This window comes from Halichoeres trimaculatus, unplaced genomic scaffold (genome assembly GCF_033239565.1).
Source record: "Halichoeres trimaculatus isolate MK-OKI-2021-1 unplaced genomic scaffold, fHalTri1.1 fHalTri1_scaffold_20, whole genome shotgun sequence".
NCBI classification, from domain to species: Eukaryota; Metazoa; Chordata; class Actinopteri; order Labriformes; family Labridae; genus Halichoeres; species Halichoeres trimaculatus.
Window position 1 is genome coordinate 18,127,464 of NW_027437198.1, and position 27,690 is coordinate 18,155,153.

A 27,690-nucleotide genomic window follows, 5' to 3' on the forward strand; every position below is an offset into this window, starting at 1 on the left:
TAACTGACGCAGCTGTCAGTAGGGATGCACGATATATTGGTACCAATATCAGTATCGCCTGATGAGTTACTCATTAGTTGCTGGCCATTTTCAGAGCATCTTGAATAATCTTTCGATACCCAAATAATATTGTGTTCTATTACTATTTAAACACCAAAACTACCTAAGAAGAATGGACGCTCTTTTTTGTCTCTCCTCCTGATTTATATCTAAAAAACAGAAACATACTTGTTTTGATTATGGCCGTCTTGGGCGCTCCATCCTTTGATCCTCTCCATGGTCGTCTTTTCTCAGGATCACACTGCTCTTTCTCTCTGAACTACCTCGACACATCATTTGTGTCAAGTTTTTTTTTTTCACCAATATTGATATCAGTAATATCGGTTATTGGCCGTAACAGCAATATTGCTATCATTTATCGGTATCGGCCAAAATTTTCCCATCAGTGCATCACTAGCTGCCATATAAACGTTTGGCATACTTGGAGTGGCACCTATCAGCGGATTTTCCTGGTGCACGTGGACGAAAGTATTTCAAAAACGAATGTGAAAAGAAACTGAAACTTAAGTATCAATCTCATCCCCCAAGTGTTGAGTGGGGTATTTGTTTTTGAAAATACCTCGCTATGTGTGTACAAGGCCACAGACTCAACGCGGCCGACAGATCCACATATTAACCATCATATGGTGCAATCTCTCCTTTTATTACATTTGACTATCACAAGAGCATTTGTGACAAATTATAAAATGAAACACTTCTAAAATCTGAAATCAAATACTGAAAAAAAAATCACACTAAATCATTTTATTAATTTTCTAATAAGAACACTACAATTTGTCATATTCTTCCTTTTGTTGTACTCTTTCTAGAACAATTCTAAAGTTGAGGTATAAAAGGAGTTCATACAGACTCACAAGTCTGAAAACAGTGGGGGGGTTATATACAAGAGAAATGGAAAGACAGAGGTAGAGAGAGGGGTAAATACAAGGGAGAGAAGGGAGATACAAATATACTAATAAAAAAACAGAAATCAAAAAGGTTTAGGGAGACGTTTGGTGCTGTGGAAATGATTTTGTCGCTAGTGGAAACCAATGATTAAAGCGGGTCAATGGAGGGAATACATCATTTTGAAGATGGCCGTTAATATCTTAATGCTCGGGCATGTTAGGAAGCTCAGGTTGTAATCTTAGGGTTTGCATTTGGTGAGCTAAAAACCACACACTTTGTAAATAAATGTTCACCATTTACATTCTTGCAATATCTGAGAGGAGTTAGCCGTCCTGTAAACTGTACACTCACTTTTTCTTAAAGGGTAACGAACGAAACGAAGCACAAAAAGTTGGATAATTAACACAATCGTCCTCCCACAGCACCAAACGTCACGCCCGCAAACCCTTCCTTTCCTCCAGGTTATGTAACAAAGACCTAAATAATATTCAGAATTAATAGTTATTGTGAATTCTGTGACACAGAAGCCAAATAAAACTGGCATCTCAAACCAAAACATCAAAGTTTATAAAAGAAAAAAAAAAAATACTGAAACGTTACACAAACTGTACAGTGACATCCATTACAACAGGTAGAAAAAGGGGAAAGGATGATAATTTGGTGTGGTGATAACGTTATCCGTAAGATACACTCGTATGAACTGCATGAGTAACAAAACATCAATGTGTGGTAGCACGTGTGACCAGTTTACAAGCTCAAGTTTTGTTCTGTAACATGGTTCAACAAAGTTTGACTGACACATTTTTATAAGGCTTTACCTTACTATCAAAATGCTTTGTTATTCACATAACGGTTAATGTATAAAATAGTTCCAAAGAAAGAAAAATCCCCTAAAATGTAGCAGGTTTGTCTTCAACACAAGTTATACATCACCCAGTGCCGCCTCTTTTTTTTTTTTTTTTTGGTAACAGAGGAGAGAGAAGCCCTTGCCCAATTGGCTGTTGAACAAAAAGTCGAACAGAATCGTCACGGTTTCACCAGAAGGTAGAAAAGGATGAAGAAAAGGGGAGAGCATACGTTTTATGCTCAAAAGCAACAGATGTGATATGAGTCCTCATTCCACCCACCCTCCCGTAACACCCCACAACAAAAAAATCCCCAAATCAAATCAACTCGGGGCATGACAACCACATATAGAGACACAGATACAAATATAATTCCCTCCTCTCCTCGGCTGAAATGTGGCTGTGCACCAACTTCAGAGAGACATAGAGTAGCATTATTACATTGCTGAACGTGGTATTTTTGGTTTTGATACAACAGAAGGTTGTAGTGTGTTGCCTCGGGCTCACAAGCTTCATGTTTCGACACAAAGAGGAGATCTCAGTTGAACCCCACCTGGTAAAGTCATCGGCTGGTGGAAGCACCCAGTCTTAGAGTATGCTTACAAAAGGTCAGAGGGCACCAGCAGGTTTGACTAGGACGTCCCAAGAACACTGTACACACGCCCACACAGAGACACACCATCATAGCAATAAATGATGCACTTTTCCTTTTTGGTCTGACTGTAATAATTATACCCTTTATTTTTTGTGAATAAAAACGAAGCTAAAAACTTGGAAGGTTAAATGAAAATAATATCACGCCTAGAAGTCCTACATGCATGGAAGACAGTCACGTTTCTATATTCATATCACGTTTGTCCCAACAACACATCAATGCCCCCACAATCATTCCACCCTTTTCTTCCCAAAGTTACTTAGATGCTTTATTGAGCTCATTTTTGGTGGTGGCTGGTGTATTCTTGGTGAAACAGCATTAGAAAATAGCCTACAATCAAATAAACTAGTGGAAAGAAAGCAAGAAGTCAAGTCTACAAGCCATCTACCAACACCCTCTATTGGTTAGCAATGAAAAGGGCTATTGTTACAGCCACTCAACCAAAGATAATCTCCTTCCTGCCCATTCCTCCTCTTTCCACTAGCCCGAACATCAGCTGTCATGTCTGGTTTAGAACAGTGATCCCCTGCCCTACCTTTAACAGGTAGAGAGACCCATATCAAGGATGCTAACTGTTGTGCTTGACACATCTTTCATGTCAGCCCGCTTTGAAAACCACTGAAAAGTTGTGTATGCGTGTTATATGAAAGGAGTGTGCAAGCACGTTTGTGCATATCTCACTTATTCTCTTAGAAATCTTCAACAGAATGAAACGTCGAGCTGTAAGGACTGGAAGATAAAACAGTGTCTGGCGTCGAACAGGGGAAGGTTGATCTTGAAGATACAGATGTGTTGACAACCACTGGGGTAGCACTTTGGTACGAGCAAGGTGAGCAGAGCTCCCTGGTGATCTGTATCAACAGTTTGGCTCTTAAACGCCAAGGCTTCAAGAGATACAGGCAATCACACACAGTTTTTCCAAAGCAAAGGGTCGAGTGCAGAGGTCGATAGCACATGACAAGCTGTGTGATTACTGTGTGACGTTATCGTGCATATACACATAATGTACAGACATCATGATCATCTACACGGCTGGATCAGTGGTTCTCAAAAAGTTCTTGGTGTTGAAAATGATTTCTTTCCGTCTCAGCATCAACGCGCTCTGTCCCTCTTTTGTTCGGAGTGAAGGAGCTTTGAAGTGGAGCTGTGAGGCGGAGGCAGAGTATCTCCTGCTGTTCGGCTGTCCTGTGTTCCAGCACAGTCTGTGTGTTATGAAATGGGAGTATGGCCTTTTTTGTGGTTGTTTAGTTGAGAGACGAGGGGAATAGTGACAATGAGGACAGAGCATGGTAGTTCTCGGACTGCAGTAGGAATGGAGTCATGGCAGTGAGAGCCACCGATCAGTTGGAGGTGTCGGAGTGGACGCTGCCAGGAGGACCAGGAGGAGAGGTGACGGAGTGGGGGTTGGTGGTGTCCTGCCAGCTGTTAGCCTGCAGAGGAATCAGAGAAATATTGGTCATCTAAGAGGCTGTTTACACTAAAAAAGTTTCAGGATGAAACGCATAAGTATTGTGTTTTGGCCTCTTGTTTACACAGGAACAGCGTTTTAACCATAGGCTGTATAAAACATAGACGTAGTCTCCCCGACGCCACCCATCACAACAGAAAACGAAGCAGATCAGCTATCCCAGCCATGTTGGTAGTGGCAAGGGGTTCGCGTACAAGCTATAGGAGGCCTATGCTTCTGATTGGGTGAGCGGGATCTAAATATCCTCCAACCTGCCAAATTAGAAAAAACTCACCCCCACAGAAGGCGTTTTTTGAACCAGGCTGTAAATGGTTAATTTCTGCTTTAAAAGCATTTCTTTTTTGGCTTGGTGTGTATGTAACTTCCAGTACTTCCGGAGCCAGCCTCGAGCGGACACTCGAGAAACAGCAGGTTTTTGCACTTCTGCAATGTCTTATATTCTTAGACCGGAAGTTGTCGCTTGGTTTTAAGGGTTTTGATCGTCGCAGACTACTGTGTTGAGCTTGTGCTGCTCAATCAGCTTAATCTGCTGACTGTCTTTCAACAAAATGAGCATCTATTGCATCACTTCTGCACTTAGCCTTCGCCAATACACAAGATTAGAGACAGACAGACCAATATGGATTTTTCAGGGCTAATACCGATTACTATTATTTGTAGTCAAGGAGGCCAATAACAGATATTTGAGCCCGCAGTCAAAGTGCAAATATTGGTGTCAAAATTTTAAACAATACAAACTCCAACGCTTAACTTCATTTAAATACCTTTGAGCATGAGTTTATTAAACAGCTCCCAGGCTTGGCAGCATGTCTTATAAAGTTAAACGAAAAACTAAAAAAATTAAAAGGCTAAAGTTTTCTACAGAAAATACAGTTTTCCAAAATTTCAATGTAACTGCAATAACTGGAATAACTCCACTGCTGATTGGCTGTTTCCCAAGCCATGGCTCTGCTTGTAACCAATCAGATGGTACTGTGGGTGGGACAGTGCTGGGGTTTGAGTAGTGACTGCAGTGGAGCCACAACAACGCAGTTTTAAATTTTTTTCTTATCGGCTATTGGATTAAAAAAAGGCCAATGCCGATATGCCTCAAAATGTCAAATATTGGTCTTGATAATCAGCGTGGCCGATAACCGGTCTATCCCTACACAATATGATTGGCCCAACTCTACTGCAGTATAAATCTACCATAAGCTGCTTCTGGACAACAGGACAAGACAGTTATAGCGCCAACTACGGGCCTGGCATGCTTACAACAGCGTTTCCAGTCCCTCAGTGTTTCTGTGTGAGCTCTTTTTTATTTCTCTGTGTTTTGGGAAGAAAAGCTGTTGTGTAAACGGGGCCTAAATCAGCATAATTTGTGTCATAGAGGAGAGGACAAAAATGCAAACTGACGTCAGCGACAAAAACAAACAGAGGCGCCTGCATGGATTTAATCCTAACAAAGAATCAGTGCATATGGGCTCTCATGGCTGTGTGTCATTATCTCTTCACACTCTCTGTGGTTACCTTCTGTTTGAGACCTCTGCTATTCATATGTATGTAGCTTTAGCGACAAATGGCAGTGATCTCTTTCCCACAGGAAATCACAGAAACCATTTGTTCGCTTCATGTTATCAAAATAAGCTTCCTGTAGGACGCCAACTGCATCCTGTAACAGCCTCTACACAAAAACAAGCCCCTGATTGATACTTACATCCAGGCGATGAGGGGTGTAGAGGCCACTACCTGACAGCTCCTCATAGCCGCCCGTCAGGTGTGTAGCACGGTGCAGGGTATCCACCTATAGGACACACCACACACAGAAAGTTCAGCAAAGCGTTAAGCTGGACAAACTTTATGCTTTGCTGCTTTGCTACAGGACAACAAAAATACAAACAGTGAAGTGATCATGACAACAAAACCTCTCCAGAATGCTTCAGAGAGCATTTTTTTAGAGTCAGAGCTACCACTTCTTCTCCACTCTGGGTGAAAAGACAACTGAAACTCAACATATGGTAGACTTTTCCTTTCTACCGACATGAGAACACTTCATCGAGAGGGAAATCCTGTGAGTCTACACCACAAGGAGAACACAAAGAGGCATGAGGAGAGGGATAGGGAGACCATGGGTTTACAAGGCAAAGTGGTGCTGAGGGTTTCAGGGGCAGCACAACCCAAAGACAGAGAAACTGAGGCTCGGTCAGAGGGGTGTCTGGTTCAAGTCCTGGAGTAGAATATCCCGGCTTTAAAAGATGACTCCAGAGAAGAAAGAAAAGCCTGTTGTACCTATCTACCTGTGTTCCTGCATGTGTGTGTGGTTGATATGTATTAACACAGAACAGCCTTAAAAAACCCGACATAATTCCTCTAAGCTCCTCAGAGCTCACTGCACAAAGCAAAGCCGGTTCAGCTTGTCTGTGGTTGGGTTGGGGGGGGAGCAGAATGATGGGATCACAGGTGAAGTCAGGACAGGATCTGAGGAGAACTGGAGATCTAAAAGGGGCTAGACTAAGAGGACATATTCGGGGAACCTGGGGTCGCTAGGTTAACAGCAATGAGGTCAACTCAGGAGCTGTCCTCAGTGCGTACCTGTGGCTGTAGAGAGGGGGCGATGGAGAGACCCTCCCCGTTGAGTGAACGCAGGCCAAGGTAGATGTCGCCTGTGTGAGACAAACTGAATGACCCCGGTGACCCTGCAGGCAATATATGTAGAGCCAATACTCAATCAGCCCCAGCATGTTCTTGGGGTCAATTCTGTTTAAGGTTTAAGGTTTTAGGTTTCCTGATTTCCAGCTCCAACAGGGGAGTTGGTGTTCTCTGCTAGCTTACTCTGAACAGATGTTGAAAGGTTAACAAGGTTTCTTGGTTGAGTTGTCCTCTTGGGTGGATCAAACACAGGACTTAAATAAGGACAGAATAACTGATAATTGACCCCTGAAGAGTATTTTTCTAGCAGCTTGTGTTGTTTTCTATATGAAGTGATGAATCTTTAATTCCCTTTTCATTTGTTTTATTATGACCTGGACTGTTATGTTTTAAAAAGACCATGTACTACTAGGAGAAGATAAAAAAGCCAAGCCAGGTGATGGAAAGTATTAACAAAAAGAGTTAAAGCAATGATTTAAGAGCACTGTTAAAAGTACCAGGGTATGTCTGAGTGTTTGCAAACATTACATAAAGGTATCTACTGGCAAACTAAATGTGAGTGAATACAAGACTCATCTCACGAAACAAAACCATTGAAACTACCCACAACACAAAAAGTTCCCCTCTTTAGAATAGAAGATAGAATATATTAGAATAGAAAACCGAGCACGAGACAGAAAAAATGTGTCATAACTGAAAGTGAATACAGAGCTGCACACATGAAACCATCTAAATAAATAAACTACGTGAGAAATCCCCCAGTGTGGATTTCTTTTGCAAGCAGTGATGCAGCTTTAATATACGATCATGGTCAATGTGTGTGATGGTCCGTGCAGTTACATGTAAAAACGCATTTCAGAAACATTGACAAAGCTTTTAGGTGGATGAGATGGATGATGTGTTACCTGAGTTGGGCGTTGCCGGAGAATTAGCCTGGCTGGCCTGCGCAGACACGTTAGCAGCATCCACTGCTGTTTTAACCGCGTAGAGGTTTGCTTCCTCCTGGAACTTACCGATGTTCTTCTTGTAGCGTATTCTCTTGTTGCCAAACCAATTAGAGACCTGACAGAAGGGTGGATGTTCGACATTTAAATGAATGATTTTCATTGCATTGAGCTAACACAGGAAAGCCTTGTATTCTTTTTTATCTTTCTTCTGTACTCGTGCTGTAACTTCACCTGAGACACAGTGATTCCACACTTTTTGGCCAGCTCCTCCTTGGCTTCCTCACTTGGGTAGGGGTTAGACAGGTGGGAGTAGAAATACTCGTTCAGCACCTCTGTAGCTTGCTTGTTGAAGTTGCGTCTCTTTCGTCTGACAAACAGGAGAAATGGTAACTAAAATGTTTGGAATGCAACAGCATCAACATGTTTGTAGCAGCAACAGCCCTCAAGAGAATGACCAGCAACACAACACGCAGAGACACACACCTGGCGTCAAGGAAGCGTGAGCGCAGAATCATGACCGCCTCACAGGTGCTCTGCTTGAGCTGCATCTGGATTGAACTGAACTTGCGGTGGATGATGGCAACCATGCGCTCAATCTCCTTGGGAGAGATGGGTCGTGTGCGAGACTGCTCTCTCAGCAGGTTCATTACATGGTTTGTGAACTCGCTGCAGGCCTGGTCCAGGGAGAGAGAAAAAGGAGTTAAATGAGACTGTAAAAAATGTCTGGGCAGAGATACTGTCCATGTTCTGATGACCACATTTAGACCTAAGCTAACAATAAAAACACTACACAGAGGTTGCTTGAGTCAAATCAGTTACATGAAGAAACAGCAGATTGGTGCATTCAAGAGCTGGAGTCTAAAGCCCTGTTTCCACCAAGCAGTCTGGTTTGGATCAGTTTGATGCGGGTTGGATCAGTAAAACCTGATCCTGTTTGCGTTTCCACGGCCAACCATGCCCCTTCTTGGTACGTGGTGTGTTAACCGGATGCTGATCGCAAGAGATGCACCGATATGAAAATATTGGACGATACTGATATTCGATATAAATACTGTTATTATGGTCGATAACTGATATTTTCAGACATCAATATTGGTTTAAAAAATATCTAAGATTATGTGTTGAGGTATTTCAGAGAAGAAGAGCGTCGTAATCTTGAGAAAAGATGACCATGGAGTAGATCAAAGGATGGAGCGCCCAAGATAAACGTGATCAAAAAAAGTATGTTTTGTCTGTTTTTTGGATCAAAAGCAGGAAGAGAGACATAAAGGAAGAGAGTCCACTCTTCTTATGTAGTTTTGGTTTTAACGTAATCATAGAAAACAAGATTATTTGGGCCTTGAAAGATCATTCAAGATGCTCTGAAAATGGCCGGCAGCTAATGAGAAAACATCCACCCACTTTTACATATCAGCCGATACCAATACCAGCATCAGCTGATACCGATATCGATACCAATATATCTTGCAGCCCTAATGATAGCTACATCAATTATGTAATATTGTGACGCTATAGCAACACCACACAGTGTACCCTGCTAATAAATCCAATGAAGAAGAAAAATGGGACACAGCAAAGAAAGAGCCACAATGGAAGACATCCAGCAATTCGTCTTTGTTGTGATTTCCATGTGACTCTTTGTTAAAAAGCAATTAAGCTTTGTTGCAGAGAATTCTCTCAACCAATCAACAGCCTACAGTGTTGTAGATCCACCTTCTGTGATCAGTTCCGTTTAGTCTGGCAACCCTACAAGAGGGTCCCAAAAAGTGGGACTGTCTTGTCTTGGTTATTTAGGGACCTGTCCTGGGATTAGTCAGTGGAAACGTCACAAAATGCATTTCATACCGAAACAAACCAAACTGAACTGTTTGTTGGAAACAGAGCTTAAATCAAAAGATGCACTTTTTTATAAGCTAACATTTGGTTTTGGAGAGAATGTTATCTGCAGACTGCATGCATTTGTCCACCATGTGCCTCTTTGCATTTCAAATGAGCTACACTTCCAAAAGCAAGAGCAAGAATAACCAGTTTCTATGTTGAAATTATACGGTAAAGTCCTCAGATTCACATTCATCCAGTCTATTTCTTTTTATGAAGCCAGCCCTAATCTACCACATTATCACATTTTATAACGTGATAACAGGTTAGCTTTGAACTCCGTACACACCTGTTCATACTTCTCCAGCTCAGAGTGATAGATCTGACGGATCTGGGCGAGCTTGGCTCTGTAGTCGGAGTGTTCGATGCTGCTGTCGGTGGGGGAGCCCCCTGCTGCTGCTGCGGCTGCAGCTGCCGCGGCTGATCCTCCTCCTTTCTCTGGTCCTGACACACCCTCTGCAAGTAACATGTTGTCCAACCTCATGATCTGAGGATCTGGGGGGTCCTCCTCCTGCACACCTCGTATACTCAGCACTGGGCAAAAGACAAAAAAAAGAGAGAAGGAGGAGCAGGGTTAGTTTTCAGACGTTTATGGAAAAACATTCAAGCAAGATTGCTTTTCTATGGGCCAAAAAAACACTTCCTTTAAAGTATCTAAAAACCAATGGACAAAACTTTCCGTTAAAGTGAAAGGCCGATAAACGTGTTAAAGGGGTGCATAGAAAGGTGCTTTATCACTGCTAAAATTCAAAGAAGTGCTGCCCTGTCAAAACCCAGTCAACTTGCTCCCCTGAGTCATTGCTGTGAGCGCCTGGGTGAATTCTCAATGAGCCTGAACTTCCTGAAAACCAACAGCAGAGGGCAGTGCAGTCCCTTTGTGGCAGCCTGCCAGAGATAAGGGCATGAGGCATGGGACCAGTAATGGGAGTGCATGTGCTGTCACTATGAGCCCCAGTGGCCATAAGTATAGTTATCAGTTGCTGCTCCCCACCACTGCATTATACCAGGACCTCTGTCAGCCTGCAGCCATGCTCTCATCTCTCTCTTTTTCCCTTTCACACATACACACTCCCTTACAGATACCACTCTGTTACTGAAAAGTTTTAAGTACAGACAACCACCTTTTCTTCAGAGCCTAAAGCTTTTAAAACTGAACTTAATTTTCTCTTAACCCCTCTGCCCTATAATCATTCAACTTCAGAAAGTAGGAGGAGAAACTCATTATCAAGACTGAAAATCTCAGGGATATTACAGTTACTTTCCAAGAATATTTTACAAATGTAACTAATGTAATCACAATACATTTAGCTGCAAATTTATTTGTGCAAAATTAATAAAACTAAAATTTTCTGATTTTTATTTCTTGTAAAATTCTTCACATTCACTTGTTCATGTTTCAGTATGAGTTTTTTTTCCACACTTGAAAAATGTTTGACTTTTGGACTGTTGGTCAGACAATAAGAATACAAGATCAATATTAGAAATAATGATAGTAAAAAAAATATTTAAATTTTATGTGAAAATAAATTTAAAAACTGAACTGAGACATAATTATGTGTTAAAATTGCGGGAGTCCACAACACATGAGCAGTAGAAAAGCATAATAGCAGCAAATTAGGTCAGAGCAAAGGTGGAAATAAAAAATGTCAGAGATTTAAATAAAAACACAGGCATGATTGAGAAAGGATGGCTCAAATGTTCATGCAAGCGTCTTGTCATACGGCATTTAAGATTTGAAACTACTTCGTCTGACCCCTTACGGCAGTCTGTTTGAGAGCTCAGGCATCTGACCAAAGACGACGCAGTAACCTTTCCTCTAAAGATCTGAACTGTGAAGCAAATCAAAGGCGTTGCTCAGGGACCTTAGACTTCAACCAAGACTATAAACCAGTTAAAAGGTCAGCTTTATAGCTAAGGGTCAATCCATTTCTTGTAATGTAACGAGTAAAATTTTACATCAATACTACATGGTCCTACACAGCAGGTGCAGCCTGGTATGAGAAGGGGGATGTGCTGTGTATGCTGAGTGCTAGTTAAAAATCTTTTGTACAAGTTTGAGATTAATTTATGACTGAGGGAGCAGCCTATATAACAATTTTTACATCAAATATTTGATATTCTGCAGCATTAACAGCAGCTTAGATCATAATGTTTGACTGCATGACAGATTTTGCATGTGGATTGAGACCCTGATAATGTGGAAACATGTTCCAGAGAAAAACACTGAGCTGTTGCGTTTTGGTCATTTGTGCCTTAAATCATTTTTGAGGTACACTACATCCAATGTTTGCTGTGGAAAATGATTTGCATATAAACTGACAAAGTCTGTTCACAAGTATAGGCAAACTGAATACAAAATCATGATCTAAGGCAGGGGTATTAAGTATAAAGTCTGTGTGCAAAAATTGGTCTGTCATGAGGGCTAATCCAGCTCGCAGGATGACTTTACAAAGCGTAAAGATTATGGAGCAGGGCATCTTCAAGCAAAGGACCCTATTGTATAAATTTCATATATTTACAAGGAAGGGGGATAACATAACCATCTTCCTAAATTGGTTTGTCAGCTCAGGTGGTCGGGATTAATACATAACTACGGAAATGAATGTAAATTTAAAATAACTTCTAGATCTTGGCAAGTTAATTTGATTATAAAGCAAAATACTTTATTGTTAAGTTCTAGATATATGTGACTAAATGTTTTATGTCTACATAGCTAAACTGATCTGTAAGCTGTAATAGGCACTAATTTTTTTAATTGTGCATATTTTTTTTCTCAAGAAACACAAAGTTGTTCATAATGTGTTGAAAAATCTCATTAAATTTGAACATTTTTAGAAAAAAAGAAAACATCTAAAGTTGTCTTTACATTTCATTATGCCCTGATTTTACTGGTCAAGCCCATTTAAGGAAAAAAAAAAAGGCTGTACGTGACAAAAAGGAGTTTCACACCTCTGATCTAAGGAATAAAGGGCGTTTTATGAAACTTACAGTTATTACTTACAGTTATTTGCTGCATTTACTAAAGTATTACAATGGTGAAATTTGAGTTTTAGAAAAACATTTCTACATTAAGTATTTACAACTAGAGACTTCCTTGACGAGGTGAAGTCAGTGGAAACAGTGGTGAAAGCAGACAGGGTTCTGAAAGAGACAGGTGCCAACAATATGGATGACAAGATTAATCCCTGTGGAAACTGGGTTAGGTGCTCTTCCTCCTCAGGGATTACGCTGGTTAGTCAAAGCTCATCTTCAAAGGTTATGTGGTGCATGAACTCTCCATTCAGTGCGACTCTTATTAGCAAACTCTTAGAATTATATGAATCACTGTGTTTGGTCAAAGTTCCCCTGCAGAGGACTGTCTTGAAAAACAAGTTTGCTGACAACAAGCAGCCCAAGCTAACAAATGAGCAAGCATTAGAGGAGAGCTAACAGATGTGGAAGAAATGAGGACAAAAACAGTTTGCTTAAAGTTTCCAAGTGCTGTGGAGCAGATGAGATTTTGCTTTTTCAAACTTCATTTGATAAATGAGTCTGTTGCACCATTTAGGGCCTCTCTATGCAAAGCACCCCCTCTCTCCTTTTTTTCTTGTTCCTTCTTGTCTTTTTCTTTCCCTCTGCTTAGGTCTCTTCTCTCTTCGAGGCACATTCCTGCTCTGCTGCTCCCCCATCTCAGGGCTCAGGAATGCAGCAGACCCAGCCGCCTGAACTAATGACCCTGATTCGCCCCATCTCATTCCCTCCTCTTGTTCTTTCTTTTCAGTCATTCTCTAACAATCTCTGCACTTCCTATCCACGCACACTACGACCCATTTGTTGACAAAGGTGAGGAAGTATTTGTTCAGTACCTGTTGAATCTGCATGGCGAGGACACTCCCCCTCTGCTCTGAGGACTATATAAGTATCGTCTTTGAGAAAATTGAGGCCAACCTGCCATATGCATGTCTGACTGTAAGAGAAGTGTGTGGGGTTGATATTCACTGTCCATTCAATGAGAAGTACAAGTGGCCTTCACTGAAGAGGGCAACTGCAGCTCTTGAGGCTTCTCACCTCTCCTCCCTCCCGTTTGCCCCCACTCCTCATTATGGCCCCCAGCTGTAGCCTAATACCCCTACATTCTCCTAATTACTCCAATTAAGCTGCGATTACCCACAATTACACTGAAGCACAGTCTAGAGGCCTTGTAATATTATAGCAGCTGTTAAGATGAGTTAAGATACTGCACAGAAAAGGGCAGAAGGAGAAGGCTGAGGAGAAAAAAAAAGTCAGAAACAAATAAAAACAGAGTTATAAGAAAGAGACAGAACCTTACAGGTGTGAGCGCTAGCTGCCTGGATGTTTTGCTCCACGATCTAACCAGAGCTGCCTTTTGATCAACTGGCTCCTGACATTGCCGCTGGGCTGGTTCGGTTACTAAGAGACTAAAACTCAGAGTGCCGTAAGTAATGATACTTAAATTCCCTTTTTTTTAAATAGGAAGACAGCTTAAGACTCAGTGCCTCCATCCACAGCCTTTAGAAATCACACCATTATGCACACGTTACCACCCTAACTGCGCTGTGTGGCATTGAGAGACGGAGCAAGCAACACATACTATAAAATATTCAGGGTATCCAGCTGGGCTTTCACTGCATACATAATCATTCTCATTTCTGCACAGCCAATGTGGAAACAGTGCACTCTGCAGACACAACACACAATATATGGAGTGGTGAAGGTAAGGTTGAACAGCCTAACTAGTGGTGTAGTGCCGTACATTAAGTGTAATACCTTCCACACACAGGAATAGATGAGACCTAAACGCAGTCAGTATATCATTGCTCAGCTCACAACACAAGCTTTATCCTTGTCTGTCTTTTCCCTCCCTAGCATCCCCTTTTTCACTCTGTCTCCCCCCAACACACATCCCCTCCCCCTTCTCCCTTTCAGCTCACCCCCACCCACCTACCCCTGTGCCCCCCCCTCCCTCTGTTCTCCATTTCAGTCGAGTTCTCCATGTGAGCCGCAATCCCTCATGCTGTCAGCCCCCCCTCTCCCTCTCTCTGTAGACAGACAGGATTAGCATTTTAATTGCATCAGCTCCCTTGGGTATTCTCAGCCTTTCACTGGGAGAGAGCAAGGGAGCGGGAGAGGGAGAGAAGGAAGGAAAAACAGGGGGGAAAAGGTACGAGAGAGTGAAAGAGAGAAAGAGAGGGTGGAAGGAGAACCAAGGAGAATTGAAAAAAAGGACAGGAAAGATATGTGTTTGAGAGGGAGAAAGACAGAGAGGCTGAGAGAGAAAGAGAAGGGGGAAGACAGCTGAAGACAGACGAAAGGATACAGAAATTTATGGAATGGAGGGATAGGAGTGTGAAACCATCACTGTTTTCACCAATACAGATTTAGTGTTTAGAGAAAGCTAAAGGTGGGTTTCACCAAAACATACTACATTCCTATGCAAATTTACACCAAAGCTCAGCTGCAATTCAAAAAAAGCTTTAATAATCTGCTTCAACCACAAATTTAGTCTTTAGGTCTCATGAAACAGCTTGAGACAGTTACTAAGAGACTAAAACTCAGTCATCACTTTTTTTTCTATAATCTATGTGTTGAATTGGTTTCTGTAATCTCAGTGTTGTACTTTAAAGAAGCAGTGATCAGTGTCAGTCGATGAGGGTTGTTCAGCTTCTAGAGTCTTGACCTTTACTTCCTCGCAGTGTAACGGAAATCTCAGCTCTGTTATAAATTTAGTCACCTGGTAGGCGGAAAATGTAAAATCCCGTTTTTTTCCATAACAAGTGTTGCTTCAGCCGTCACAGAACGGTAACTGATGCCACCAGGACGTTGTTTAGATTTGATCTGGTAATAAATACTTCCCACGTGCCTGCAGTGTTTTTATTTAGTAGCTCAAAAAGGCTAAAGGGATGAGTTAAATGTTGCCACCTAGGTCATCTGTAGTTAATTGCTTATTTCCCCCAAAAGGCTTTTTGCCAAATGCGTATGAAAAAAAGTTAAGTATGTACTGCAAGTTAACACTAAAGGTATGTTCTCCATCCCTTTAAAAGAGTGTTTTTGTTAAGTACAGTCAACTTAATGAGCCTAATCCATATGTCCATTCCCGCTTTAAGCAGCTCACGTTAATCAGCATCTGTTTGGGTTGTTCACCAGAGTCATGTTGCACGCAGCCCCCCACTCTGGCACAAACCGACATATGAACACATACACAGACACACAGAGAGAAGGAGAGGGACAGGAGGAAAAGGGAGGGAGAGTGAGAGTAGGCAAACAGAATAAACACGCTGAGGTCTGATTAAGGTGTGAACTGGAGAACTCACACCTTGGGCCAAAACAACACCTCAGTCCAACACATCATTAATCAGTCCTTAATTAACTAAAGAAAGCGGCTCAGAAATGCTCGTGATGACTGAATATACCCACTGTTATCATTTACACACAGATACGGCGAGACATACTCAGAAATACTTTAAATTAACTTTGACTTTATAATCAACAAGAATTAAGAGGATTAAGTCCTGTATAGTAAAAAAAAATGTATGTTAATGAATCCTGTCAGAGATTTTCATACAACCTTAAAAAGGCATCTGCATCTTTAAGCTATGGACAATCAGCATATTATCCCCCAAAAGTTGCCCAGGTTACATAACTATAGCTTTTTCCATAAGGTGTAACCATTACCTCATAAAGGCCTATCATCCTTTAGCCGATAACGCAGATTCAGCACAAAGCTAGCAGAGCGAAAATGGTGGTCAACGGCAGCAGTAGCAAAGATTTTAGAAGTGATTTTGAAATCCTAGTTCATTGAAGATGGAGAAAAATCAGCCAGGTTGAAAGATTAGAGGGATTGTAAACACACTTGGGCCAACTTCAACAAAAATACCCATCATGGTCATTTGGTCAACAACTGCTAAAGTTACATAGGGCCTCATGTCAGCAGAGTGTATCTTACAACAGGGGGACTTCAGGAGCAACTAAGACCTATACAGGCCACATTTTTTGATATGACATATTTTATTTATCAAGATATATCTTAAGTGAGATTTAAAAAGTATTTCATCCTTACCTTTCAAACATATTTTGGAGGTTAATATTCTGAAGATATAATAGTGATGAAAAAGTGGGGACAACATGTTTTTGATAAACTTGGCTAAATCACATCAATATGAGAAGCTTCCTAAGCTTAAAAAATGTCATCCCAAAATAGGACAGATTATTTCTTGATTGGTTACTGAAGAGTTTGTTGCCCGAAAGATGCTCAGTGATGCTTTTATTTTAGAACAAAACAATCATAACCTACACTTTTTTTACTCAGCTTACTGAGCAATATGGACCTTTTTAGCCACACAGTTAAGGTACAATTGCCAGGCTATGGTGTTTGAAAGGATTTACTGAGCACTTTGGAGTACCTGACTTAATTATGAACATGATATCCCCAGTCTAGTGCAGTTCTGCACACAGAGAAGGACGTGAAAACACAGAAGAAAGATTCAGAATGTCACAGGAGGAAAAGAAGATGACGAAGAGCACCTTAGCAGGAGGCTTGTTAAAGCACTGCTAGGATCTTCCCCCAGTCAACTCTCATCAGGCCAGCTGCCTCCTGTGCTCATTAGCACAGACTCTTAAGGAGCTCCTAAAGACTTTGTGAAAAATGAACGCTCATTTGAGAGGTCGTTAATTTGCACTGTTATGCAAATTAGGTGGCAATTAAGCGATAGATCAGAAGAGCAGTGCCCATTTATAACAAGTGAACAAGCATTATGACACAGTCAGATGTTGCCAGAAAGAGCTGATGCTACGTGGTTTGTCCACACAGGTATAATCTACCAGTTTTGCATTAACAGCTGAATAAGAAATAGTATGCATGTGCTAATAACATGTTTACAGAGGGTCACAGTTAATTGGCTGTAGAAATCTGAAAATGATGAAATATGGGTTTTCATACACCGCAAGAAAAAAGAGAAACTCCAATTTTAAACATACTAACTCTAGATTAATCCACACTGTTAAAACAAGCTGCACTACTTACACTATCTAAAATGACCTGAAGCACTCTGCTAAACAACAGGAGGCTGGAGACCCCTCCTCAGCCATTCCTGATGTTACCATCTCTCCCCTGCATTTATGACATGGTGTGAAATATACAAACATACTGTCTGAGACAGCAGTGTGCGCTGCTGTAGAGGGGTGGAAGGCACCCATCAATTGTAATTAATCCTTAATTAGTCAGGATTAGGAGCTCGGCTCCGACACTCTTCCAACCCACTGCCACCAAACTAATGCAATCCAGCTGAGACCACATTTACATATCTTTAATTAAGGAGATGCTGGCTTCCTTTAGAAGCAAAGCCCAAAAGCAGAGGGAAATGCATCAACGTGCTGTGAGGGAGAGCACATGAGATGAAGAGGTAGGGTTTGACCAATGCATGATCCTCAACCAGTACTTAGGGATGACTCATCTTCTGTCATGTTATTGGCCTGAAATATCAGGGGGTCGTGTATCTAAACTAAAAGGGGTGATAGTGGAAAACATGGCATCTCGCAATCGCTGAAAAGAAAAATACAGTGGCAGAGTTGATATTCTATTGAGTTGTGTGTCATATTGTTTTATTTGCCAAACATGATAAAGTTAGAAAGTAAAACCAACACAGAATGGCACAAAGAAATTATTTTGTATAGTTTCAACTACTTATGCTCTATTTTCTACTTATAGACAGCTCATTTTGTTCTTTCCTCTCACAGTTGATCTTTTGATTAGACAAATAAAACCTAGAAATCTCCATTCTGTCTGTAACCACCCATTTCATTCAAACTAATCTTGTTGTCAGTAAATGTTAGCAATCAGAAAGTTATACAGTGTCATCCATATCAAGCTCAATCCTAGAAAATAATCAGTGACAGTAAAACTAAGCCGTTGCTCTCGGCAAACCGTGTTACAACAAGTTGAGCAATTTCACTTTGTTTTCACCATCAAAAATACACCCCAGACAGCAGTTTCCCTTGTTAATATACAGAAGCCATGTTCCTCTAGGAATAATACCACATGGGGGAAATCAGTTGGCCCACACACACCATTAGGCCCAAACTGAAGGTTGGGGTCTTCTGCCTCCCCAGTTTGGGTTGGGGGGTGGGGGGCGTTGGTGTGTCTGTCAGGGCCCGGGGTCTGTGTGATATTAGCCGTCTGCCAATCTGGCTTGGGGAATGGACACCGAGTAATTACTCCTGCTCTTACTGCCTCATCAATCTCCCTGTATCACTCCTGCACCCCACACCCCCACCCCCAGACACACACTATCTTTTTTTTTTCATTCTCTCTGCAACAGAGCAGGTTAAAGAGGAAAAAATAAGTGGCAGGAGAACCAAAAACAGCAACAGAAATATTTTGAAAGCCAACGTGAAAATCAAGCACAGTTGCAACGTGACTGGCCAAAATTTAATTCTAGTCAGTATATATGCCATAAATGGGTCCTAGAAATATTATTCTTAATGCTAATACCATACGACACCATTTAACAAGACTTTGGACACGGTCATTTTTGGTTGCAATCTGCTGTTAAGAGCAGAGAAGAAGAACAAGTGCATTCACAATAACAGACAAACAGTTTCAAAAGTTGTTTCAGAGGATAAAACAAAAAAAATAAACGTCAAGTATTGTATTGGGAGGAAAAGTTAGGAACCTCTTTTTTTTGGTCAATTGAACAAAAAGTCCACCAGCTAACTGCAAACTTTGATTTTGTATGTGTTGAGTCACTGTTACCTTCTTGACATATCCCTACACACTCCATATGATGTGACCTCTTGACCTCTACACATTTTCACGGTCTGATCGACAGCTATGTCAGTTAACTAAGCTGTACAACGGACATATGAACTTCTGATGTTGATCTAGTGAGTAAACTGAGTTCAACATCCCAGTGTCAGGATGGAGACTTCATTGACATTAATTTTGTATCACAGATAGCAAGACAGAAAGAGTTATAGATAGATTGACATATGATTGCTCACTACACTTTCTCTCCCACACTGAAACATTAAGACAAACAAAAATAAATCTAGTGCTCATTCTTGGCGTGAAAACACATTATAAAATAGGGGTGGGGGGAAAATTGATTTATTGTAGTTTCTTGGGATTCTTGGCTATACAATTTAAAATGTTATTTGTTTTAATTCAACTTTAAATCCTTTATTTTAGCCTTTGTTTATGAGCTGAATTGGAAAAAAAGTTCAGAGTCAGTCCCCCTGAATAAATCCTTAAAACTGACTCACATGTGATGTGCATGTGCAAAATCGTAAAAGAATGAACTCGGGAAAAAGAATATTGTCCCATTATAAATATAAAACATGAAAGGCTGTCCAGAAGATCAGATGAATTTGTGTGTTTATTAGTTTTAGAAAAAGTATCATGTTGCTCAGACCACTTAAGTTTGATTAATGAAGAAGTATCAGAAAATTATTTGCCTGTTTGCTAACGTGTAGTCAGTGACAAGGTGTAAATCAGAAACTTTTTAAATCAAATTTAACCAGAAATGGTTATGAAGAACTATGAGTTTGTACTATCCACATTCATCCAACTTTTAAAATTATTATGGGATGTCTTGATGGGTTGTCAGCTGGCTGAGGTGCCAACAAACTAGTTTCATGCTGCTGGCTCTGCCACCAGACACTGAATCTGAATCTCTGGTACCCTAAGGTGTCTTGGAATTAAAACACTTTCAATATACAGTTAAACTGGATAGGACTGCTATTCATTTTCAACCAATCAGTTAACTAAATTGAAGAATCAACTATGAGCAAGTTTCCAGACTCAGATGATGGTCACACTATACTTAGATGACAAAGAGTTGTTTGAAGAAAGACAGAAAATCATCATTGCCCATGATGCACTCTTAGGACTCCTGGTACTAGGCACCTTACAGAGAAACAAAAGCTGCTTTAATAGCAGGAACTTTCCCCAGGAAGTAGATGCCTTTTGAGGAACTCGAAATTTCTTTAAGGATATTTTTATATTCATTTAAAAGCCGTCCATAAATAAACAGGAAACAGTCAGGCTTCAAATACTGGAACTCAAACATGATGACAGAACAGAGTGAGTGACATGCTCTCTCCCGTCATGTGCAAACCACAGGGAATGCATAAAAGTGAGGAGAAACACCTCAAACATGCCCAAACTAAATAAAAAAAACTTCAGAGAGTCGCTGCATTGGCTTGTGAGAGATTTTGGCATAAGCTGTCCCATTGCACCAAGAGCTATTTTTACAGCAAATACCCATGAGAGTGAGGGAGAAGAGAACTGAGTTGAAGCAAAGCCACTGGCTCTAAACTTTGATCATTTCTCATCTTTCTCCAACTGCCTCTTCCTATCTCACTGTAACTTAAGTATTAACAATTTTCATGTTTAAAAAATGGGAGCACAGGACAGTGCATGCAGTGTTGTGAAACAGGGGTGTTCTGAAGTGGTGGTGTGAGAGGGGTACTGGCATTAGCGCAGAACATTTCCTTTACAATGAAAACAATCTAACGAACTGCAGCACTCAGAGGAATTCACCACCCATCCCCCACCACCACCACCCCACCTCCCCTCCTCCTCCACCGCCATTACATTACCATATCAAAGCCCTGAGTTCAGAGCAAGTCTTCTCTTTCAAGAATAAGAGCGAGGCATAGGGAGGGGGAGAGGACAAGACCGAGGCAGTAGGAGTAGACCCAAGACCGAGTTTGCTTTTATCCCTGTTCGCTGTGTGTACATGTGCAAAAAAAAAAAAAAAAAGACAGTGTGTATGTGGCGGAGTGCCGACACAAGTGCATGTTTGTTAGAGAAAGAAAAAGACTGCAGAAAATCCGTGGAGATACAAGAGGACTACAGATTGGGCCTTTCCACAAGCAGCAGTGAAGAGAAGTCAATTCAAATTCCACAGGCACATAATGGGGCCTGCAGGGGGTCTGTTGGGGTTGCAGAGAAAATGCCGAAGCAGGTACACAGTGTGGTTAGGGGGGCACTATGTGGCAGATGGCCAGCAGACTACAGGCAAAGATCTTTTCATCACATGGCAGGCATATTCACTTAATGCATAAATGTGCTGTTAACCTGCCTTCACGCCTTGTCTGTTTTTATGTAACTTACTGTATGAGCACTCATGGACCCTCTGGTTTGCTGGGAGACTAAATGTGAAAATCAAAGTGAATGGCATTAGGGTAAATAAGACCACTGGTTGCCTGGGAAACAGTGTACCCTGCCCCACTCACTCAAGCTTAGCCTTTACTTTGGTCCAATCACTGGAGAGCAATAACACATTATTGACAGAGGGCCACAACAGGCAGCAGTGCAGCATTTTCAAATTGTGTTTGAGCAAGAGAGATCTGCCATTAGAAGACACATACAGCTAGTGGAACGTAGACAAAACGGAGGAGAGAGTGGATTTCAAAATGCACCCCATTTACAGCACCATAACCATTAATCTGACATCCGTCCCAAGCCTGCACCTTTGTGCCATACTAGTCTGACAGATAGATGTGTCGAAAAGAGCCAGCGAGATGTCAAAACCAGCTTCTTTGTTTTGAATAATTCCTTGTAACATTTTCAGGACAATTCCCACAGTTTACGTCAGATGATCTCTTTATATTCAGTATTGCTTGTAGATAACTGGTAGAATTGTTCTGCTTTGCATATTGTGTTATGGTGAAGATGTGGTCTGAATTTTATTCTCTCAAGACTTCATGGCTGATTAGTCATGATTAATAGGTATATGCACTAGAGCTGTTGGTATGCCCTGCAGGAAGTTCAAACTCAGGATGTGAATTCACTGATTCACTAAAATCTTTTTTTGCTGGTCTGTCTCAATACTAGACTATGATTAAAACCAGTTTGAATTGCTGTAATTACTTGGCCAGCACAAAATATCGTAGTGCATACCCCGTTACATGCACAAATCACTCATTTCATTTTATTTTTTACCAAATGCAACATATTAAATAGGTTTATACTTCCTTCTACTCCATTTTGCTCATGTAACCTTCTAAACCTTAAGAAATCACTGTCTCGTATTGTTTTCATTTTCTCTGATCATCACTCATTTGTATTTGTCTCTTCTCTCTTTAAGTTGTCATAGACATGATCAAAATAAAAATTCAAAGAAATAAAGATCCAATATAAAATCAACAGATCTCTCTTTCTAGGCTGAAAAAAAAAACTGAAGAAGTATCAGGTTACTGAACTAAAGGCACACCGCAACTCAACACTAGGAGAATGGAAATACAAAGAACGAGTGAAGTAGAAACTCACCTGTCTTCTCTTTGATCTCACAGAGAACGCTGAAGAGGGCTGGCTTCATTCTGTGACAGTTCAGGGCATGCTTCCTGCAAGAGAGAAGAGGGAATAAGAAAGGGAGAAAGCGAGGGAAATTACAACACACAGACCTCTATCTGAAGTCATCCCATGTCCTCCCCTTTCACAACAGGTATATGAGCTGTATGTATTGTGCGTACAGTATTTCAAGAGTTCACTGCAACATAGACAGAGCCATGATATTCAAAGACATTGTCAATATCAGAATGCCTTTGTCAGCACATAAACATCACTGAAGCATCAGTCTGAACAAGCAAGAGTAATGTTGTCATTTGGGTGCTCTGCACTGTGTGACAGGTAATGATGCCAAACCTCAAGGTCATAATCACTGAGCGCCAGATTCTTCTCTTAATACACATCAATTACAAAAATGTGCTCTTTGAAAATACACAGGGGTTGTAAAAAGAGTTAATATATAAATTTAAAATTCAATTTCAATGATTCATTTTAAATCTTTTATCACAGCATCTAGACTTACAGTAAGTTCTACGCAGTTATTAAAAACAAATCACTGATAACACAACTTAGAATTCTAATACAATTTTATTCTCCTGCAGATTCTTATATGGGAAGAAAAGACATGTAACTGTTGCACTGTAGACTTGCTGGTACCCAGCATGAATGACCTCACTCTGTAACTGGGCACTGTGACAACATTATCACAGTTATAAGCAACCCAGAACAAAAAATACAGACTTCTGCAAGTCTTTATTTTTCTTTCAGGCTCAACCACATGACTGAGGCTGTAACAAATACCTGTAGGCAACCATGCAAGATGATCTAGTAATTAAACGAAACTCATTACATTCCTTTATTTTCGACGTTGTCAAGAAGGTGCCTTTAAGCGATGTCACCTGTACGGCTATAGTTTTAAGTGCTGGTGTAAGGTATCATTATCTTATTTATTACTTTTTAATCTTCTGGCTTACATAGAGCAAAAATCATTTGCCAAGTTAACAAAAAAAGAAGAAAAAAGGCAAAACAGGATTCAATGGCACAGATTATAAGTTTAGGTGAGAGGATAAACAAAGCCCACATAAGACCTCAGTTTTACAAATGAATTAGAACCTCATGAAAAACAAGAACCTGAAGACTCTGGGATATAAAGCATTTATTCCCAAAGACATTGCCAAAAACACATTAAAACAACCACGGATGAATATGATTTGGCTACGCCTGACCTCAACAACAATTCCAGTTGTGTATGCCCACAGCAGTATGAGCGAGAGGACTAGTAAATAGAACACATACTTTATGTATCCTTGTGACTGCCTTTCTGAGTGAATATTGGGCAGACTGAAGTAAAAACTAATGTGTTAAGCACTTAATATGTAATTAAGTTGACCAATTCTACCACTGCTGGATTTGAGTTGGGGGAGGGCTGCCATCAGCATGGAGGGAATGAGCAGGAGGGGGAGAAGGAGGTGCTCATGCGGTCCTGTACTGACCTGTGCTGGAAGTTGAGTGGCAGGCCACCCCCTGCCATGCCCCCCCCTGCTCTCCCTCCCTCTGTGGGGTCGTCTGATCCACCCCAATGCGCCGGCGAGTCCTCTGGCCAGCATCTGAACATATGGCGACAGGGTGAGAGGATGAGGGTGGATGGTGCGCAGGAAGTGTACTCTGCAACACCAAGTTCTTGCGGTGCCCTGGCCACTCCCCATCCCAACACACTGCCACCCTTACCAACCAGGGTGTCATGCTCATGCAACACATGTCACATGTCAATTTGTATACTAATACCATCAAGAGGTTTGGTGTGTAGGTGGAAATCTTGATCAGGGTTGGTCAAGATGTTGATCAAGACAACATTTCCTATAACCCACCTGCTCTCATAGCAAACCTATTTCTGACAACAAACTGCATAAAGTCACAAAATCTAGTGACATTTTGCCTTCGACTTAAATTAAACCTGGCAGGGAGTATGCACATGGAACAAATACTGCTCAACAGCAATAAGAAAAAAAATCATCAGCAATGTCTTTATTAATTACACTTTTTTATGCACTGCATCCCTAACAATGTATCTGTAAATGAAAACAATGTGATTCCTTTACTTAAACTGATGTATGCAACATAGTAGACTTGGCAAGCATGACCGGAGTGGAAGTTGAGAAACAGCATACTGTTGGACAACTCTGGCTCTGCTATGACAGCCACACCTGTGTCATTTTTCAGAACAGCCTAACATGAGGTTCATATATGATGTAGCTATGATTGGTCTTTAAACTAAATGTCTCAGTTCCATTTCAGTAAAACCAATTCATATATTTTTAAAGCTTGGACCACTGTCCAGAACAGAGTAAAAGTCCTGGAGGGGGGAATTTAAACTACCTCAAGGTAATCAAACATACTTCATGAAATAAAGCCTGATTAAGTCATCAAACTTGTACCAGAGAAATGGTATTATCCAAGTATTCATAGGCTGCTGGTGTAGCATCATCCCTCCCCCTCACCACCATCTCATTAATAGAAACTCGATTTGCGGACAGCTGCACTCGCGTACACATTATAGGAGAATTGATTGCACCCAGCACACAATGAAAAGGATGAACACCAGGGAGGGAGGGAGTGAAAGAGGAGTGAATTAATTAAGAGAACCAGGTGGTCAAATGTTGGGTGGAAAATCACTAGCTAATGACACATCACACTGTGGCCACAGTCTTGCAGTGGACGGTTGTCTATTGTTGAAATACTGATGCTCATTCTGAAACTGACCTTATGCTCTTTAGCTCACTTGGCAAGTGAGTGGGGGTCAGTTGCCTACAGCAGTACATACACCCAAAAACATTTTTATGAAAAAATATCTCATACACAATCCTTAATTGATGAGTCAAAGAAATGAATGACTGCTGTCATAACAGACCCAATTAGCAGATAAGTGGGACAATTGAGCCATCCCTTGCCTTTCTTTAATTTCAGCCCTCATTTACATATCAGTGACTTGTGTTATTGACACAGATTTGAGGGGTAGCACCATATCCAATACATGTTATTACACCAGGCATGTTTACTGTTGCATATTACATTTACAGAATCTATCAACCAGTTTATAAATCCATGATTAAATTATCATTTGACACACAAAAGCTTATTTTAGGGGCGTTTTGTTTACTGAGGGGGGCTTTTTAAAATAATATTACAATTCCATGAGGAAGTTTGCGTTGTCCACCTCTTATAGCAATGTACAGCATAGGAAAAAAATCAGTCTTAGAAATATTTCTTTGCATTACCAAGGTAGTACAAGATAACTTTATACAGTGTAGAGCAGTAGTCTCAGAAAGAACGACTTTGTATCCCGATAAATCGTGTGGCTTTGTTATCCAGCAAGTTGTTGTAAGAATATTTTTATCACTGATGTTCCTTACTGTGAAAAGTCTGAACTTTTATTATCCAATGAGTCTTGAATAAACCTCCCTAGACTCTATTTGGTTGCACTATTTTAACAAGTGAGTATGTTTTTGTCTAGAATACCATAAAACTGGATTTAAGTAAGGAAGAGCCTTATTTCAAAGTAAAGACACTACAGTAGTTTTGTATTATAAGAAGACTGTAGTACAAATGTAAGGTTTTATCAGCTTTGGTATAATGTACGACGTTTACAAAGTAAATGTTGGCGATACATTGGCGTTTTTGCTAAACGCTTACCTCCTTAATGAAAATAGACGAATACAATGCACTTTAGCTTAGCAGTCTTCAGTGGAAAATGGCTCTTCGCCTGCCTTACCTGGCCTGTGCTTCGTCCAGGCTCTCGTCGGTGATGGCCATTATTTGTTGTAGGATATCCCCTATGTCTTGTTGAGGCTGACCGAGGGACTGCTGTTTCCTAACCGAGTCTGGGTCGCCGACATCGGCTTGTGATAGTCCACCGAGTCCGGTGAGACCCGTCATCATCCTGGTCTGGTCATCCATACTTTCAAAGAAAACTCGCCGTTTTCCTCAGTCGAAGAATACACACAAATAGCTAGCCTGTTAGCTAGCCAGCAAAGTATTTTCTACGACAAATCATACAACACTTCTGTATTTAACGGACAGCAAAGATTCTAAAATAGTTTGGAGCCGTTGTCACAAAACGGATTGCACACGCACGCTTTACATTCGCTTATGTTTTCCTCCTCAAGTCAACAAACGCGGCCAGGCTAACGTTAGCTAACCACCGAGTGAAAAGCAGCTAGGTTAGTAGCTGTAGCCCAGCAGAAGAGCAGCAGGGACACACATGCACGGACTGTGTGAGCTTGCCAACAGCGCCTCGCACATTTTTTAAAACATGGTAGATTGAAAGCTACAACAATAAACGATCGCTTCTCCCTAAGCACGGGGATCGACAGTTTAAAAGGAAATAAGAAATGAAAAATGCAACTAAGCTTTCAGACCATCTAGCTCCAATCACAAATCTTCTACCAAAACAGACTACGGTTTGCCATTGTTATTGATGTCGCGCGAGTATGTGGGATGGTTTGAGCTGCGCGAGAGGTGTGCGTGGCGTTGCCCATTAAACGCACAGCATTACGCGTACGGTGGAGTTAATGAAGACTTCTAAAGAGACTGGTATCGGCTCATAACACAAATATAGACCACTTACTGTAATGTTGAACTCCATAAAAAAAGAAAATATAATTCGACAGAATTTCCCATACCCCTGAATGCAAAATGTCTCAAAGTATAGTTCTACTTTTAATTGTTCTAAACCAGGCTCATTCTGACACATTTATTGCAGTGGTATTTGGTTAAAGTACAAATCCCTAATGAGAGATGAGTAGTTCACAGACTGCTTTTATCCACATCACAAAGTAGTCGTTTTTTGTTTAATACACAATGACTGGACTGATGAGCTATTTGAGCTACTACTTGCATCGTTTGCACAAAGCTGTCAACAACTGAAAGCATTAGGTAGTAATAACCCTCACTGTCTGATATGCTCATCTGGTTGGAAAATATGCATTGATATAAAAAAAAAAAACATGGAAACTTATCACAACAATCCACTGATT

General features: G+C 40.9%; 1 protein-coding gene across 2 annotated transcripts; it reads right to left on the reverse strand.

Moving 5' to 3' along the window:
- Positions 1-732: 732 nt before the first annotated feature.
- Positions 733-27,161, reverse strand: pbx4 (pre-B-cell leukemia transcription factor 4). Of its 2 annotated transcripts, XM_074697445.1 has the most exons (9): positions 26,427-27,161; positions 24,151-24,264; positions 22,640-22,713; positions 9,659-9,903; positions 7,975-8,165; positions 7,723-7,858; positions 7,450-7,606; positions 5,613-5,699; positions 733-3,878 (listed from the first exon to the last, which is right to left on the reverse strand). In XM_074697445.1, exons 1-8 carry the CDS (start codon positions 26,609-26,611, stop codon positions 5,656-5,658), a joined length of 1,146 nt encoding a protein of 381 aa, XP_074553546.1. In that variant the 5' UTR covers positions 26,612-27,161; the 3' UTR covers positions 733-3,878; positions 5,613-5,655. The 2 variants fall into 2 exon arrangements, with proteins under 2 accessions (XP_074553546.1, XP_074553548.1); XM_074697447.1 differs by lacking the exon at positions 24,151-24,264 and having other exon boundaries at positions 735-3,878.
- Positions 27,162-27,690: the final 529 nt, after the last annotated feature.